Source organism: Melanostigma gelatinosum (genome assembly GCF_949748355.1).
Source record: "Melanostigma gelatinosum genome assembly, chromosome: 12".
NCBI lineage: Eukaryota > Metazoa > Chordata > Actinopteri > Perciformes > Zoarcidae > Melanostigma > Melanostigma gelatinosum.
The window spans coordinates 6,802,346-6,821,340 of record NC_136645.1 but is presented as its reverse complement, the minus strand read 5'-3'; the positions used below and the strand labels follow the sequence as shown (position 1 = coordinate 6,821,340).

Genomic DNA, 18,995 nt, shown 5'->3' with positions numbered 1-18,995 from the left:
CATTCCTCATTAAATTCAGAATAGCTCTCAGCCACAGCAGTACGAAAATATCTTCTTATGTTGCATTCACGGGCGAAAACAGGCAAGAAAATAACACCAGTGTTGAAAATGTTCCAGTGTGTATTGATGGTAAACCCCCTGAGGTTTGCCTAATATGTAACACTGTATTCTTACATTCTGCTGTGAAATGTTGTGCAGTTTATTGACGATGATCTCCCTCTGTATAATTGTGAGAAATGAATTAACACTTGTGACATCTATCAACCTACGGAGGTTTTGATGATTAATAAAAACAGTGTTCTCTGTCCACCCACACACTCTGTCTCACTCTGTGGGCACATTGTGTAATTTTTGATGATTGCGAGGACAGAGATGCTTGAAGTAATACTGTTCATTAAAAACATTTTGTGCTGTCAGTGAGTCTCCAATGACTGTGTGCGGAAATGTGCCTCGAGCGCAGGAACAGAGGAATAACTCTGCCGTCAGATGTGACAAAGTGAGAATTATGAGCCCGTCAGAAATGCTTGATATTAGTACGTGAAATGCGACGTTGGCTACAGTCAGTAACAAAATGATCGAGAGGAGGGAGTGCTTGATGCTCACTCCTAGTCTGTGGTTGCTCGAGCAGACAAAATTATTTTTCAAATCCTGCTGTCATTTACATCCATATTTACGAGCTTGTTGTGTTCTTCTTCCCTGCCTTTGTTGACACGTTGATGCATTTCTTTGCACATTGCCGCCACCTGTAGTCGCCCGTGTGTATCCGTCTGTCCGTGTGTATCCGTCTGTGTGTGTGTTTGTGTGTGCATGAGATAAACACAATGGGGAATGTTCCAGAGCACTAATAGAGATCAAAACCTCTCCTTGGAACCTTAACCTGCATTATAACAATAATAATACAACAACAATAATGTGACCTAAATGTACGTATTATTAATGCAAAAACCTGAAAATCTCTTTTCATGATTATGAATACTCAGCAGAATTGACTACTACTATACTACTATACTTTATAGGCAAATCTCCCTAAAACAAGTGTAAGTCAAAATAATTCCTATATATATATATATACCCTAGGAAATGTGCTGTGTACATATGTGCTCAGTTAGAAACTGTTGCTCAGGCATGTTTCTCAATCATATAGAAACACAGAAACCTCATTTTTCCATCACCTCCTCAAACTGTGGTCAGAAGCATGCCATCCTTGAGCAGAAACACTTGAAATCTCTCCAACCTTTGAGGTCTTTGATGTAGAGTGAAGACGCGCCGTCGCCTGTCACTGCTGGCTGAGGAATCAGTCATCGCTGCCTTTTTTATATTCTCTCTGGTACTGTTAACTTGCTGCTTTTCAGCCTCCCTTGTCACATCCCTGTACCTCCAGTGGAGTTAAAATGTTCCACCAAAGTGTAATATCACTTCACTGATCGCACATTTAATGCTCCGCTGCTCTACAGATTAAAGTCGGTGGCTCAAGAGCTGTATCAGAGGCTGTTTTGTATCATGATTTGTCAGGTTTTATTCATTATTTGTTGTTTTATTTACTTTGGTTTCTTTTTTTTTCACTCTGACAGGTGATGTTATTGTTTCTTATGAATCATATTTTGGAACCCATGACTCATATTCTATTCAATTCTATTTTATTGCATTCAAGTTTTATTTCAATTACAAAACTCTGCTTCTGTTTTCCATCTAAAAAGTTTTCAGCCGTATTATAGCTTCATTATCAGGATCTTTTTATTTTTACATCCATAAAAATGCATCTGGCCAGTGCTTACAGGGTTTAAGTACTGTCTGTCATGGAGCCTTGTGTTTTATGACTGGCTGTAAATTTCCAAGGAACCACTGTAACCGTGTATGGCAGACCATGAGCAACCTTTCTTTGTCTGTGTGTGGGCGTATTCACAGCTACAGTTTCATTTACAAATCCGTCCCAGGAGAGTAATCCTTCTCACCTGTGCACATTCATATCCGTCCTGAAGCTGTGGTCCTTGTGGTCTGCACTCGTCGGATGTTTTGCCGACAACTTCACGCTGTGTTTGGTTAAAAATCTTTTAAGTCCTCTGCCCCTTCATCATGTGGGGTGACTTCAAATTGACTAACTGGATCGCTCTTAGAGAATTCACATCGATAATAACGGAGCTGGAATATAACTCTACTCTATGTCTTTGTGCTGCCGAACTGACTTCAATGGTTATATATATATATATATATTATTTAATCTAAAGATGTGGTTTGTTTCAACATTTATTGACGGGATGTTTCGTCACTTTACTTGGTATTTATATGCTGCCCTTTTGGTCTTGTCACTCTGATCTCATAAAAGCTTTGTGGACTTAATCAGACATTACTTGTTCATACAGGAGGTGAATTATGATTAAAAATGGTTCTGTATTGTTTTGTATTCTGTTCTGTCCTGGGGGACACACTGTACTATACAGACAAGGCCGTGTATTGCAACATGAATGTTACCCTTGGCAGAGAGCTATGCTGATAATTGCTGAGTGGGTGTCAGGCCTTTTGTGAATTTGCAACCAAGTGAGATGACAAAATATGCCAAAACATGTTTTTTTTACCGACCACTACTTGCCTGACTCATCCTCCCCCAGCTCCTCCCTCACCTCTTTGAACTTGGACCTCATTGTTGTGAGAGGAAGTTGAAGTTAAACTGCCGAATTTAAGAGTTTCAGTGAAGACAAGAGTTTAATTTGCAGATTAGTAATTAATTATTCAGTCAGTCAGTCCATCTGCATGGGGGATGAAAGCTCTTTGATGTAACTATCTCATACTTAATATTCACATAATTATTAAATATTATTGCGTAACCTGATGTTGAGCCAGAGTTGTGTTGTCCGTCATTAGTAACTTTTACACTCTGTACTTTGGTATTTCTCAACAGCTTTTATAAGCTTTTATGATCAACATTGATAACAGCCTCATTTCCATTTCCTTAAAATGATTACTGAGAATATTGCAAAGAAAATCATGAAATAACGGTTCCTCCACTCCTGGATTCTAGAGTTTAATAAGACTACAAGTCTACAGCCACGCTAGCAGCTCTGGGAGGTTTTTGAGCTAAATGCTAACATCACCATGCTAACATGTAGTGATGTCAACTTTGTATGATGTTTACCATGTTAACTGTCTTTGTTCAGCAGGTTTGCAAGCTAACAGTTGCTAATTAAAGCTAGACACAAATGACAGGAGTTAGTATACCTGCAAAACTATTTTGTGAAGTTGTGCCAGTCTACCCAATAGTTGCAGAGATAATTCACTTCGGCCCAAAGTCATGTACTGAACAACAGATCAAATTTGACCCCCTAAAGGAAGAAGTAACCACTGCACCATTTGTAGTTGTAACAGATTATTTCACTGATCAGTGTTATCCCAAACTGCTAAATGAAGACATGATTCAGCCGCTAATCTACTTCAATAAATCAAAGTATGTTTTTAATTTCAGTTTGCCAATCAAATACAAAGTAATGTGCCCCATCAGAGTGATAATGTGTCCGTCTGATTTGAAGAGGACTTTCGAAACCACCCTCCTTTAAAGAGGCGATCATGAAGTTAGCACACGTAGATATTGAGCTTTTTTTCTCAGCCAATTTCGTGAGCGTTATCAACCGAGGCCTCCGTCAGTTGAATTCTCCAGCCGGCTTGAAATGTCTCTCCATTCCCAGCAGCCTCTCAATCAATCAGTCCATTTTGTTGTGGTTCCCTGTGGCTCTACTCTGTTGATGCATAGAACTGTCAGAACCCTTCCTGAGCTGTCTGTCTCTAATGACTTTTTCATTGTCATCGACATCAACTGAATGGCAGTGAAACAGAGGTATTAGGGCTTGTATTTAATTGAATCTGAGGGGGGAGAAATTATCAGAAGAAGACGCGTCGTTGTAAAGCTGTGAAGAGCTGAGAGCGTCCGACTGCACCCAGGGATCAAGTTGTCAGGCTGTGCATCTCACCTCTATAGTCGCTGTGACTTCCATAGCTCAGGGGCTGTGCTCTGTGACAAGACTTGATGGATTCACACCCCTGAGAATACCCTTTACCTGCGCGCGTGTGCGTGTGTGTGTGTGTGTGTGTGTGTGTGTGTGTGTGTGTGTGGTTGTGGGTTTGTGGAGGACCAGGAAAGAGTCCTCCAGTCCTCTGGTCACTCGTCTCCAAGTCATGTCAAAGACCCAGATAAGCAGAAAGCCACAGACTGAGAAATAAGTAACTCGATGGGAAGCAAAAGGGAACTTGGCAGTTTGGTCAGCAGAGATTGTTGGTGTATGACTATAGTGCCCATTTTTGGCTCGTCGAGGAAATGACCAAATACTTAAATGCTTTCTTTAGTTTCTAGTACAAAAAAAACAAAACACTTAATGCCCACAGTGTGGTAAAAATATCACATCTCTCAGGGTGCAGTAAAATCATTACCGTGTGATGTTGGCTCTGTTTTTTGCAGACTATAAATGTCTGTGTTTCCATTCTAGAAAATCAATCTGCACAGAGTCAGTTTGATTTTCTTTGTGTTATTCTAAAGCTGATGACTCCTCCCTTATGCAACTCTGCCACGAGGAGAGCAGATCAGCAGTTCTGCACAACATCTGCAGCACAGAAAGATCACCTGCACTTGGCCTTGTGTGCCTGTCAGTGTAAGTTTACAAAAATACACAATGCACCATTTGACCCCAGTGCACAGTAATATCTGCTTGTGTTGTTTAACTAGTGCTTAGTTTGTCCTTCGTAAGAAAGTCGATAGATTTAAACTCACTCGCTGTCGTATCGCCATCTGTTACGCTGCAGCATTTTCTTACGCAGCAGTATTTGACCTGATGAAAGATGTAAACAGACAGGCAGGTTATGTAACTCAGTGTAGGGTGTCGGGGGGGTTGGTGATTGTGAGAGTGTGACCTCACTCAGACCTACGCAACGTTTCTTTAAACTGATGTCACATCTTGAAGAATATAGCTCCTAAAAATGTCATATGTCACATAATCTTTGTGCTTTGTAAGATCGCATATGTGTTGTTAATGCAGTGTGCATGCCTGGCATGTGATCATCAGATACTTTTCTGAAGGTTTTAGTTGAAAAGCACATTTATTGTGATTTGGCATCTATTTATGCTTTGTGTTTTGTCTCCGCCAGGAGGATCATGCAATCGGTCACGCGTGCGTGTGGATATATGTGTCTGTCGACGGCTAATCTTGCATTCTGTTGCAGCAAACTGCAGAATATTTTGGGTGCCCGGTTATGACTGCATGCTTTTATTGCCTGTTTAACACTGCCATCGTCTGCCCGTTGACTCGTCACTCACTACTCTTAATTAAGTGGCCCCTGGCCGGTAGGGGCCGCTCGCGATAACACAGATGAGTGCGCTAACTTTTAATGTTTTAGACGGTGTGTTTGACTAACGGCTAACAGCTAACTGAACTACCAGTACACAAACTGCTGAGTACATCGCCGCCACTCAGTTGCCGCTATGGGCAGAGAGCTTGGTGGGATTTGTTTTCTTTTTGGCAATAGTATGAAGTGTCTTATACGGTGACATTAGGCCAATTGCCTGCATACAATGCAATGCATACAATTGTTTGTGAATTTCAATGAAGTGTGTTTTTATGGAGCCTTTCTCCCCATTCGTGTCTAGACCGGGGTTCGACAATTGTGGGTTATTCATTCAATCACACAATACAGCAGTTGTCGTTGCAGACGCACCTGGCGGAGATCTGCACTCTACTGAGTGTACATTTCTACTTCCATATGGATTTCTTTACAGGGGCTCAAGCACAGCAAATTAGCTCAGGCTATAAACGCTGTATGTGGCATTAAGTATCTTCAGAAATATACACAAGTAAATACGTAGCTAATAGCGTTTATGTAATTTCTCAGCATTAGTGAGTAATTGGCAGACTAAAACAGGCGGAGTGAGCTTAAGAATGAAAACACATTGGCGGAAGAAAACACACCCAGTGCTAAGTACCAAGTCAAGGTTACAGAGTTGAAAACTTGTTTTTGTAGTGCAAAAGGGATGACAAATGCACAACAAATGCCCTTGGAATTTCCCCTGCACTGTTTCTCCACAACGTAGCGATTGTGAAAATAACAACATGGAGTGATAGGATGCTGAGTCGGGATCATTTTACCCTTTCTAATGACTGCCTCTTAGTTTTATTCACCTCCAGTGTTGTTTTAACATTTTCATGATGGGAATTTGATCCGACAAAAATAATCACATAGCCCTTTTGGCAGAGAACAACCTTGGATGTGATTTAATTGTCACTGCAGATGGAAAGAAAGAATGTTGACGCTGTGAAATACGTGACTGAACTTGGATTATTTGAAGTTTCTCTCTTTCTCTCTCCTTTGAGCTTATCTCTGTTTGTGTTGCTGCGTGGAGGCAAGGCACTCTGCCAAGAAGTTACATTACAGTCGCGGGTTGACATAAACGTGGGTGTACAAAGGACTTGGAAGGCTTAAATACTTTATTGTGTGTGTAATGTGAACTGAGCAATTATATCTGCCAGCCTTTCAAACAAAGAGCTCCTATCAGGCAGCTTCATGTGTTTTTAATTAACAGCGTTCAGCTTTAAGACGTGAGCAGGCTAACCAGAGAAATAAAGCCACGGTGATCGGTACATCTGCGATGTTTGAGTGGAATGTAATTCTTTATTATGCTGATGGTGATGATGAGATGTGAAAAAAACAAGAACAAAAATATCCACTTTATAGATGTTGTGAGGTTTTGTTCCATCTGTATCAAATATTTCTTTCAGCAGAAACTGTTCTTCCCTTTGAAGGTTTACCAAATTTTTCCATTTACAGTCTTATACTAAGACTGTTGCGACACCCTCATCTCGATTCCTAAAAATACATCTGTCTGAATTTAAATGTAGTTTCTCTTTCAGGCTGTGAGGGAATTTGAGGATTGTGTTTACTAGCACATTGGAGCAATTTGGCAGCCTGCTACCTCATTCACCACAATGTTGCACTAATCCAGTTTAAAAATAATTAGCTACAGGCTAGCAGGCCTGTAAAATTCCTTTCCCTGATTGTAAATGTTCTTGTCACAGCCTCCTCCTCTTCAGCTAGTTCCCGGACTGGAAATACATCTAAAAACATTTTCACATCTCTTTTATTCTTCCTCTCAAAGTTCACTGACGATGGTTTGCAGATAAAAACATTAGACGTAGCCAAATGTTGAAGATACAAAGTGATTTATAGCCTCTGCAAATTGGTTCCAGTTAAGCTGCCCGATTAGACTTCTTCTCAGGACTGTGTGGGCGTGTACAGACTCAGCGAGTGACATCTTCCTGAGTTAGCTTTGTTGAACCTCTTAGAACGGGACAAATCTCACCTTTGCCATTCTTATTGGCAGATGAAGATTTGCGACCGAATAATTCCCGTCAACGCTCCGACCACCTTCAACCCGAGCAGAGGTCTGATCAGCAAGAATAACTGAAAACACCTGTGTGCTTGTTCAAAGGCTTTAACTGCACGTGTTTCCACCTACATGGCTGTTCTCACTGTCACCGTTTCCTCTCCCTCAGCTCCTAACCTGAAGGGGCGACCTCGGAAGAAGAAGCTGTCCATCTCTCAGAAGAGGGACTCCCAGAGTCAGGCTCAGGGTCAAGGTTCATCGGGGTCAACCCAGGGGCCGACAGCAGTGGCAGCACAGGACCCCTGCAGCCCAGACAGCAGAACTACTACCAAGGTAAGAGAAGATAACAGCAGATAACATTTGACAAAACAGGACTTTATTGATCCTAGAGGGGAAATGCACATATTCACATCACACAGCACAACAGAGGTAAGAAAAGAGATAGAGAACTCTTCATTCAATTAAAAAAATAAGTACAGTCAAATATGAAGTTAAAGAAATTGGAGAGGTGACATGAAGAAAGCTTTGTACAATATACACATTACATAGACTGATATCATTTATATGTGAATTATACAAGTATATGTGCAAAAGTACATGATATGAAGAGTACTATACAGTAAATAGTAGCTTTAAGTCCTCGTTCATGTACTAGCTTTGCAGTAACAACATAAAACTTGTCTGTCATCTTTTTAATGTGAAATTCTTTATGTTTTTACCTTTTTGCTATTTCGTTTTTGTTATTTGTGTTTTTATGTACGCTGCCATCTTGACCAGAGCCCAATTGTGAAAGAGATGCAAAATCTCAATGGGATTATCCTGAAACAATACAGGTCCAAAAGCTGCTTTCCCGATATTCTATATATCTTCAGTGACAAAACAAGGCTGCAACATTTCCCAAACAATTCAATGTGAGAGACACGGCAGCAGTGTAGAGTTATCTGTGACGGCCACCCACGTTGAGGGTTGAGCCAATCTAGGAACCCGTCGGCTGTCGGTCCGTCGTCAATGTAGCCTCCGGGGACAACGGGCAATATTTCTGGGGTTCTGGTGTAGCCAGCGGATATCCGGATAACTGCCAGTGTGTAGAGTCCGATTAGCAGCTTGAGATGAGAGAATGGAGTTGGAGTTGAGAAACAACGTGCACAACTGGATTTCACAAGTAGCCAGTTTGAACTCAGTTACCAGTTTGTTTTTAGCTAACAAAAGCAAAATCATCGTCAGATGATAGCCGGTGGGTGCCGACATTGCATTTTCGGCCAATTCCGCCTCTTTTGCTCGTTTACCTGCACGCAACCACATCCTGCTCAAACGTGATTGGTCAATACTACTCAGACTGCAAACGAAAACGAGACCGCTTCCGATACCAAAATCGTTTTCTGAAGAAAACAATGAATGAAATCCTTTGTGTAGGGAGGTGGTGAGAAACTGTAATCATAACTGTATATCTAAAATAATTTAAGAGGCGTTCAAATATTTACACAATATTATCACATGTGTATTAACAACATGATATCAATAACTCCTTTTTTAAATATCACGTAAAATCTGGAAATCGCAACACCCCTACAGTGCAGATATACATACATATGGAACACGTCAAACAATATATCATTTTCTGTATTGAATAATCTGCCACGTATTTTCTCGGTGTATAAAATACCAGAATACAGTAAAAAAAATATCAGTCTCAGTTTCCTAAAGCCCCAGCGATGTCATGAAATATTTATCTGACTTTGGTTGTAATTCAAAGTGAAGGAAATATCTATATAAGCTCCTCAACTGCTGTTATTCTTATAACCTTGGACAGAAAAAACAATTCTCTGTCGGAGCTGGAGTCAAACTAATCTGTGATGACAGGAAGATCTGCTCCATTGATAACCAACAAGAGGCTGCCAGTAAAATATTTATTTGCGCTTCAACCCAAACACATCTCATCCAAACTGTCTGAAATCATTTGTCTAAGAGTCTGTTAAGGGTTTCATTTTCATCTAAAGTTACACTCTCTCTTTACAGGTCAAACCTCACTGTAAAATGGTACCCAACGGAAAAATCACCCCGGCAGCCAAACACAGGGCCTACGGCCTCAGCAAGAGATCCTCAGCTGAGGAGAAGGAGAGAGGGAAGGATAAGGAAAAGGAAAAAGAGGAGAGCAACGAGAGGGAGGAAATGAAAGAGGAGGAAACATCAGAGGAGAGCCAAGCAGAGGAGCAAGCATTCTTAGTAGAGCTCTACAAGTACATGAAAGAAAGAGACACGCCCATAGAGAGGATCCCCTTCCTCGGCTTCAAACAGAGTGAGTAGCACAACTTATTCTCTTATTCCCTCACTGGCAATGTTTAAACCATGGAGTGCTCTAGTTTAGACTCAAAGGCCTGACAGTAAAGTTAGTGTGGATACATTACGCGGGTTATTTTGGAGATTTAGGTCATAACATCGGCAGTGGGGAAGGTTAATGGGCTGATAAGGGCATCAGAGTAAAAGACACCTGGAGGAGCAAGCGTTAAAGTACCAAACCTGTTCAAAATGTCCGTGCAAGAAAAAACAAACATGTTTGTCAACTCCAAAAATGTCCTGTGCTTTGAGAAAAGAAACAAGAAAGAAAGAAAAGTAAGTGTTAGTTTAGATATCAGAGTGGAATTGCACTCTGTAAGTCATACACGATGGTAAGATAAGCAGGGAAAACCCTGTGTGGATTTTAATCAGCATCTGCAACCACGTTACCTGTAGTGCCCCCTGTTGTGATCAGAAGAGAAACCGGTAGCTGCTTTTCAGTCAAGTCAAGGGCAGACTGTGTTCTAACTATCCATAATATTAGAGCTTTAGGGGAAAAACTAAAGATGGCTGCCAACTACTGCAGGCATTACGCCCAACATCTCTAAATTACACTGCTGTTAAACTATAAAAACACATTCAATCTGCGGTAACAATAAACTAAAGGAATAATTGTCTATGTCGAGAAAAATCACATCGAGTGGTAAAAGACTCTGGAGACTTCCTGTCAGAGCCCATTTTGGCTTTGCTTTTATATAAGGAGAGAATATCTTCTCACAGTTTGTCAAAGGGGTTTCCTGTGAAGGCCAAGAACGTCCTCTAACAATGTTAAAAGAACATCACGTTTATGCGAAACACGTCTGCCCAAGATGAAAGATTTTCCAATGTAGGTCGGATGCTGAGCTTGCACTCGGTGTGCACGGGACGGAGAGGAGAAACATGCACGTAAACATCACTCTGGTCTCTTGAAACTGTTCTCAGTGTTTGTGTTTGTTTTATGTTTCATCTCGATGCAAGACACATGGGAACGTGGGCTCTCACCTCAAAGCGTGGTTTTCAGATGCACTTCTTTCTCAGTCTTTACCCGGGGAAGGAAGTCAAATGAGCTAAGAAAGACGTAGCCACTCACATCGGAACGTAGCACGACAACATCAGCAAATTAACAAGAGGCAGAAGAGGGAGAGAGATGTCTGTTGAATTTTACAATGACAGTTTATAGCGCAGTAAAACTCATTACTCTAAACTGTTACATGAAGGTAAGCTGCGGTCGCCTCGACTCTGCTAACCCTACCGCGGTATTTTGACAATCCTGTCATCTTGTCTGCCGACATGTTCCTGCTTAAATAGGTCATTGTGGTTGAGGGAGATAGAGAGAGAGTGAGGGAGACGTAGCGAGAGACGGAGGGAGAATTACATACCCAACATGCTTTACTTTTAGTTGGCATTTCTCGGTTTGAGCTCAGAATAAAGTCGAGGTCCACGCGCCAACTGTTTTACATACAGTACATGCTTTGAATCTCAAAAGCAGACACATCATAAGCAGGGCCCTCATTAAATGGTGAAATCATGCTGTTTAAACTTCGTCCTTGGCAGCGAGCACACATCAGCGCATGTAAAAAGGAGGGGAAAAAAAGGAAAACGCATCATAATTAATACAACAAGCCTTTAGATGTAATCAGGCGCCGTTCTCATATTCTTCCCTTTAAACTCGCTACAAATGCATTAAAAGAGCAAAGAACTCGCTTTCCTGTAATGGAAAGTGAAATTGTGTTATTTCAGTTGCGTTTGAGTCATAATATTTTTATGACGTTCTCCGAAGTTTCACAAAGCAACAGATGGTTGAATGATTTACCAGAATTACCCAATGCTTTGTTGGCTGTGGCAATTTGATTCACCTCCAAAAAACCCGATCTGAATCTGAACACGGACTGGAGTTTCACCTGATGTGTTGTTTTTTTTTAAGACTGCAATTGTGACTCTTAACAGCCCAGCAGAGAGACATAAACCTCACAAAATCCAGTCAATCTCTCTTTACATTGGCTCATAACATATTTTAAACCCAGTCAAATGAATTGTGTCAGTTTAACACAGTTCCCACCTGTTTTCCCGCCTCACTCTCATGCTGAATTTACATTTCACTCCAGGGTTTGTATGCATAAAACATCTTAGAGCAAAAGTGTAGGTCTGAGACTCCACACCTGTAATAATCACAAGATATTAAGTTTAACATGTTAAAAAAAGGAAAAAGTAGCTAATACCTATTATGAACATTTAGGGCTGCAATTAACAATTATTGTCTTTAATTTTAGTCTATAACATGTCAAAAATAATAAAAACATGCCCTTCAGTCCAGTTGACATCTTCAAACCCCAGAGATATTCAGTGAAATAATTTGGTATGCTGAAATAGTTATTTGATGAAAAAAGAAATTTGTACCGTATCGATTAATACATCTACAATATGAAATGCCTCAAGATGGCTCGATTCAGCCCCAGAAAAAGTATTATTTTAAACGAAAAAGGAAAATGTAGCTCTAAATCTCAACCCATTCATATGGACCCGAAATCACACTTGTCAAAAAAGAGTTGGTTTTACATTCAAGGAGCCGTTACAGTTGGAGGGGAAAACTGTTTTGTGCTACAGTTTATTCATGTAAGCTGCTGTCCTTCTATTTTTTATCACTTGCTTAATATTGACTTTGCTCTACAGCTGCTGCCATTGAAGTTGTACAGTGCAGCAGAGGTGCTGAAAGAGAGAGAGAGAGAGAGAGAGAGAGAGAGAGAGAGAGAGAGCGTGGATTTAGGAAGAATAAAATAGAAATAGTTGTCGTTACATTGTATATTCTGAATGCCCTTGATCTGCAAGATTAACTAGTAACTGTGCGTGTGCGACTATGCCAGACTTGTGTGCTTCAGTGCTCGGGCATCAGCATGTGATTGTGAACATCAGTTCCAATTTGTCTCCCTCTTTCAGCCTTGTTGTCTAATTGCCGTGCCATCGGTGTGTCATCGAGGCCGCATTGTGTTCCTGTTTTGTCATCCTTATCGCAGTGATAATTGCTCCTGCCAAATAGAGGGGAATTAAGAAAAGAAATTGCTAATGACAAGACATCTAAGAAAAGGCATGTTCTGTCATTTCCTTTATCTGTTCTGTTCCCTCTCAGTCCCGTGTGCTATTGTGGTAATTACTGCCGATGCATAACAAGCTAGTTAAATAGACCATCTTTCTGTTTCTACAGTCAGAGAGCACAATACGCCGGAGTGCTCGGTTCAAACAGAAAAACCTACCCAGCTCCCTTTGTTATTCCACCCGTGCATTGACAACGGTAGCAGAGAGGAGGGAAGGAAAAAAATCAATGCTGTCAAATGCGGAGATAGGAAAATGTCATTTTGACAAATGCAAGGCTTTGTGTACGCACAGATTGAATTTTGATGGATTTCTCCCCAGGCGAGGCCTCCTTTTCTTATTTATATGCCTTCATATAAAAATGTTAAACAATGATGTTACAGAAAGCAAATACAAATGTCATTGGCACAAAAAAAGGGCTCCAATGAACTTGTGGTTCTTTGTTTGCGGGAAACATTTTCTTTCAAAGACAGACAGCCATGTGAAGCCTCTCTGAAAGCTTACATGGCTATTTTTAGGAAAATGTTACACAAGACTTGGATTTTGATATGGCCTGTCATGGAGTATTTGCATGGGGAAATCAATGCAAATGAATTAGCATGAGTTCAAACAGAAGTTTGAGCATATTGCCAAGCGTTTGAAGCTCGTAATAGTTTTCATTCATACCTGCAGGCAGCGGCTGAGGGTTAACAAATCTCTTCGTCAGGATGAAGCATATTCTATATTTAATCACACAGCGGTGATTGTACAAGTACTCAATATTCATTGGCAGCCTTTCAGCTGAAGAGCAGTGCTGCTTTGTGTGAAAAGGATAAAAAAAGATCTTTTCATTTACCACTTCTATCTGTGTATCTATCTATTTGTCTGTCTGTCTCACGTATACTTAAGTATTTGGGTATGACATAAAGTACGTACTTCTACTTAACTGCATTTGAAAAGGAAATATTGTCCTTATTACTTTCCTAGATGTATTTCGACACTCTGCATAATGACTACTTTTAAGTATATTTTGTTGATAGTACTTCATAAGTTAAGTATTTTACATGTATTTATTTAGTACTGCTTTTACTTACCAACAGGATCTAAATACTTCCTCCAGCACTGTGTTTATCTCCCTCTGTCTGGTGTGATGACTGTATGTGACGTCATGTCTTTCAGCTCACTTCCTGACTGCTTTGTTTGTCTTCTGTCTTCCACAGTCAACCTTTGGACCATGTTTCAAGCTGCTCAGAAACTAGGAGGATATGAGTTGGTAAGTATTCACATGTGTGGGGATATATTCCCTCTCTGTCGTTGAAGCCCCTCCCCTCTGTCTTCTATCTCCCCCTCTCTCTGTTTCCGTTCTCCTGCTCTCTTGTTATTTATTATCTCCTTCTCTGTCACTTACACCCCACCTCCCTTTGCTTCTTCCCTGCCTTTGCTTTTTCTGCCCTCCTTTTGCCCCTTGAGGTCAGTCACTATTTTCCCAAGAAGAAAGTCTTGCTCAGAGCCACATTTAGCAAAAATGATGCCGTTGTTTCAAAACCCCCCTTAGAGTGGAAAACACATGTTCCTCTGCTCTGCCCTGGTCAGAAGGAAATTGGTCAAATCGCTCATTTTTTCCCATGTTGGAGATGAAGTGAAATGCACAGACAGTGTGTACTCACATGTACTGCATGCACACACGCACGCACACACACAACCGGAGAACTGAGTATGTATGAGGCACAGGCATTGGCAGCCCCACCTGCCGTTTATTCATTCACTGTTCATGTGCGACGTGTTTCCAAAGTGAAGTCAATGTTTGATGTTTAGTCGTCGAGTGTATTGCTCATGCCTGTTTCTTCATTAGCTAGCTGGTTTAATGTCATCAAAACAGACAGCCAGACCAGACCGTAAACAGGATCCTGCTCATATAATTGGAGCTCATAGCCTTTCAAAACCCTCATATCTGCAGCTGATTATCTCACGTTTCATGTCCAGGCTTTGTTGGCTCTGTGGCAGCTTGAAGTTTTGTGTTTTGTGTTGTAGCCCGTCATCTGTTATGGGAAAGGGGGTTAGAGCAGGAACAACTGACTGCATGATGTTAACAGAGCTTATTATGTTAGAGAATTGAGTGTTGAGGATTCAATAACTGGAACACCATGACTCAGTAACTCCCCAAGACCTGAAAATGATCTCAACCACTTGTGTTTTTCTCTTTGTTTTCTTTTCTTTTTTTCTTTCCTACTCTCATATTCTTTTCAATTTCCCTCACTCTACACGAATCGCATCGTCGTCCTTTGTCTCTTATTCTTTTTCCTCTTTGTCTTCTCACCCATCCCCTCCAGATCACAGTCCGCAGACAGTGGAAGCACGTATATGATGAATTGGGCGGGAACCCAAGCAGCACAAGTGCCGCCACGTGTACACGGAGACACTACGAGAGGTGAGTTATCATGTTCGGAGCTTATATATGACACATTATGCATGCACACATGGAACAGTTTGCATCGCCTGAAGTGAGTAAACTCCCTCGCAGCTGCATCAGATATGATTTCACAATGCTTTATTCATAACATCAGGGCACTACTAGAGAAGAATTGATGTTATTCAGGGGAAGTCAATGCACTTACACATATGTGAAGAATAGTCTCTCACTGTTGGGGCATGCAGCGCTAATAGGATTAAGAAATGCTTTCCTTATGCGCCTAAATCAATTCATGATGAGATGAGATTCAGTTATTTTTCTTAGGATTAATTGATTATCGGTAGTTGTGTGGCACTGTGGAACCAATTATGCAGTAAACTCCACCCATGCTGCTGTACAAGCAGGCTAAAGAGGATTTAAAAGCTCAAAACGACTGGAAAGTTTTGAATTCTTAAGTGACCTACATGGATGCACATATAAAAAGTAACCACCCTCTCCATCATATCTGCATTGCAAGCACAGAGCGCTGCAAGATCAAATGAAAACACCAGTTTAATGTATTCCACTAATCATTCAGTCAGATACTGCAGCAGTGTGAACCTCCACATTATAATCACTCAGATGGTATTACCAAACCAAAGCAAGCATATGAATATGATCCTGAGGGAGCTGTGGGGGTATTATTCAGGGCTGCTTGCACACACTCGCACTCCCACGCACGCACAAACATGCACACACGCCCACTTTCCCAAGGTTAAACAAATGCCAAACACGATCTTCCCAACAAGAGATAACCAGTCGCTCATGAGGCAGGTCATTCCTCCGGGCCGGCGACCCTCTCCACATCCCTCCGGCTGCTGCAGGCTCATGCATCAGCACAGCTTAGGCACACACACACACACACACACACACACACACACACACCTGTCAGTAATACAGCAATGTACCAGCAGTACCATATGAGGGAGCCGAGCAGCTTCATATTGTGTCAAGATTGCACGCTCTAAGCGAATTTGCAAAGTGGCAACCGGAGAGGCTTTTCCAGGAAATTTGTGAAACCATAGGTGTGAGAGAGTATTGTTCAGTGTGTTGTATTTGTACACATGTTGACACTGTGCCTCTAAATGTTTCGGCTGAGGGTGCTTTCAGTGTTTATGCTGCGTTCATAGTTCTTCCCCACTGCCTCCAACGGGGGTATGCTTTATTTATACTAATAATAGGTACGGCTTTCAAGTGTCAGAGATGTTGGTCAAATATTGTTTTTTTGCAGGTCAGAATATGTGTTTGATCCTTTCTATTTTGTGAAGTCAGTACGATGCGTCTCTGCCAAGAAATTACTTTGTAGCCAGATGTGGAGAGCTATATTGTCCTTCAGTTTTTAAGGTGTAAATAGGGTCTTGGGAAGACAGGCGGGGTAGGACGAAGCCACGTGGGACGCGTTGAGGTGCGACTGCTGCTGCGCTGGCCTTTCCTTCTCCAGCCACCGAGAAGCAGCTGAGGGAAAATAATGCTGAATCAATACAAAGCAATAATATCCACACACTGCAGTGAATATCAGGATGACAGGGAGAGAAGGTGTAAGAGGGAGGGGTGGAGGTGATGGGGCATGTGTGTGTGTGTGTGTGTGTGAGAGAGAGAGAGAGAGAGAGAGAGAGAGAGAGAGAGAGAGAGAGAGAGAGAGAGAGAGAGAGAGAGAGAGAGAGAGAGATCAGCTGAACCTGAGCAAGTTTCCATTCAGGGGAATAATTTTAGCTGAGCCTTGGTGTTTGGGCTGCTTGGAGGGCAATTAGCTTCATTGTATTAACTCAGCAAACACGGCCATTCTCTCTGCATGATGAATGAGGCTGTTTGTGGGCTCGCTGAAGTGTGCGTTTGTCCCCCAGAGGCGTCTTTGTTTCCACCTTTAATCATTAGTCAATGTGCTACAGAAATATAATTCACAGGGACCAATGTACAGTGTACAAAACTGGAACAACACTTGTCTTTCCCTCTGCTCTCTGAAGGACCACTTCTGATTTGTCTCGGCGGGGCAAAGTACAGTAAAGCAGGGAATGTGAAGCATCACATGGTGGGAAGAAAGGAACCCATATTTCAGGACATAATTGCTTTAAATGAAGTGGATATTCTTGGCCGTCTTGGCATTATTTGGGTTGAAGACTGTGGATATCCGCAAGCATTCAGCTCTCATTTTAAATTATACACATTATCCCTTTACAGCCCTAATGGTAAAATCATATGAAATGGTTTCCTAGGAGATGTTATTGTGAAAGACGGAGCCAGGGGCATAATCACTATATTTACGCTGTCCAGGAGCAGTTGGTAATGGAGTTACATGGCTGAAATTGAACAGGAGATAACCTCAGCTAATTGTAATTTTCAAAGTTACTGTTTTTTAGTCGCAGAGCGCCGTTCATTAGTGTGCAGGGAAAAATCAATGCAGAAATGACCAAGCCAAGGTCTGCCGCTGCGGCTACAGGGAAGCTTTAATGATATTTATTTAAACCGTTTCCCGAGATTAGCTGTCAAGGCCCAGCGCTCTGAATTAAAAATGAGGTCATGAAAAAGATGGCATCAATAACCTTGAAATAGACTGCCTTTTGCTTCTGTGCTGTGCCATTTTCTCTCTCTCTCTCTCTCTCTGTCTCTCTCACTCCCTGCTTTGCACTTCATGCTGTTTCTTTCATTATACAGGTCAGCGCCTTTTAACAGTTCCTACATATTTAATCCTCCTGGTTTTCCTACGTGATCTCTTGTTACAGAAACATCACATTTCAGTATTTCACATTCTCTGTTCATTTCTGCCTGTTACACATTTTTAATACCTCACCATGCCTTGGCACTCTAATGTAATTGCACAACAGGGTTGGTTTTGGGGATGTTGGAGGGGGGGGGGGGGGGGGGGGGGAGTATCCATGGCAACAGAGAAGCAATTTAGAATAATTTGCTATTTAAAAACTCTTAGGTTTTTTGGGCAACAGCAGAGAGCGCAGATGAGGCATTTTGGATTCAATCATTTCATCTTCAAAGTATTAGATCTTTGCCAGATGTACTGAGGCCTGTGAGATATTCTCTAATGCAGATATGTGTTTCTTTTAAGACAGATGCACGTCTGTTCCAATTTTAGTCGACTTGATGTTTTATTGATTCAGCCTTCATTCGTTCCTCCTGGTATCGATGTTCCTCTGCATTCACTAAAGCTGCTCTCCAGCTATGAAAATACATGTGTTGCCTCATAATTATGAGGAAACCTTGAGTCAGTCTTCACGCTGGGAATTACAATAGAGTTCAGATTTTTGGTAAGAGAAAGGAGACCAGGAGTTTTTAAACTGTATTCTGCTGGATGCTCAGTATCTTGCACTCGTCAGCGTCTGTCTGCATTGTCCTTGCTGTATTGCAGATACAGCAAATGTGGCGCATTACACTTTAGCTTGCCTTGTCTAATTCTGTAGCGCAAACACAGATTTCAATTACTCTGGTGTCTAGTTCTAAACCAGAGGGATTACAATAAGAGGTGGTGGGGAGGGAGTATCACCTTCATGTCCTCCCTGCTTTTTATTCCCCAGAGAAACCGGGAGAGAGAAAGAGAGAGACAGAAAGAATGACAGATTTTGAATGAACAAGCAAAAATGATTCAATATTAGGAAATACAGTAGAGGGGAGAAAAAAGGCAGAGAAGTTGCAATGTGAGAACATGGTTGCATATTGTCTGTCAGCATTCCTTAACACTATAAACAATGTCTCAACATGTTGTCCACATCAAAAGCATGGCCAAATACCTTGCATATGCATGACTCTCCTCCTGAATCTGGATGTGAGATTGAGTGGGAATGCAGCCAAAGAGCTGCATGT

General features: G+C 41.5%; 1 protein-coding gene across 1 annotated transcript in view; it reads left to right on the top strand.

Moving 5' to 3' along the window:
- Positions 1–18,995, top strand: part of arid5b (AT-rich interaction domain 5B) — a gene marked incomplete at its 5' end in the record, with an annotated part of 73,470 nt that overhangs the window by 43,784 nt on the left and 10,691 nt on the right. Inside the window, 4 exons of the mRNA XM_079280480.1 lie at positions 7,527–7,690; positions 9,374–9,653; positions 13,957–14,009; positions 15,067–15,164. Coding sequence (XP_079136606.1) covers positions 7,527–7,690; positions 9,374–9,653; positions 13,957–14,009; positions 15,067–15,164 — 595 coding nt within the window. The remainder of the gene's footprint in view (positions 1–7,526; positions 7,691–9,373; positions 9,654–13,956; positions 14,010–15,066; positions 15,165–18,995) is intronic.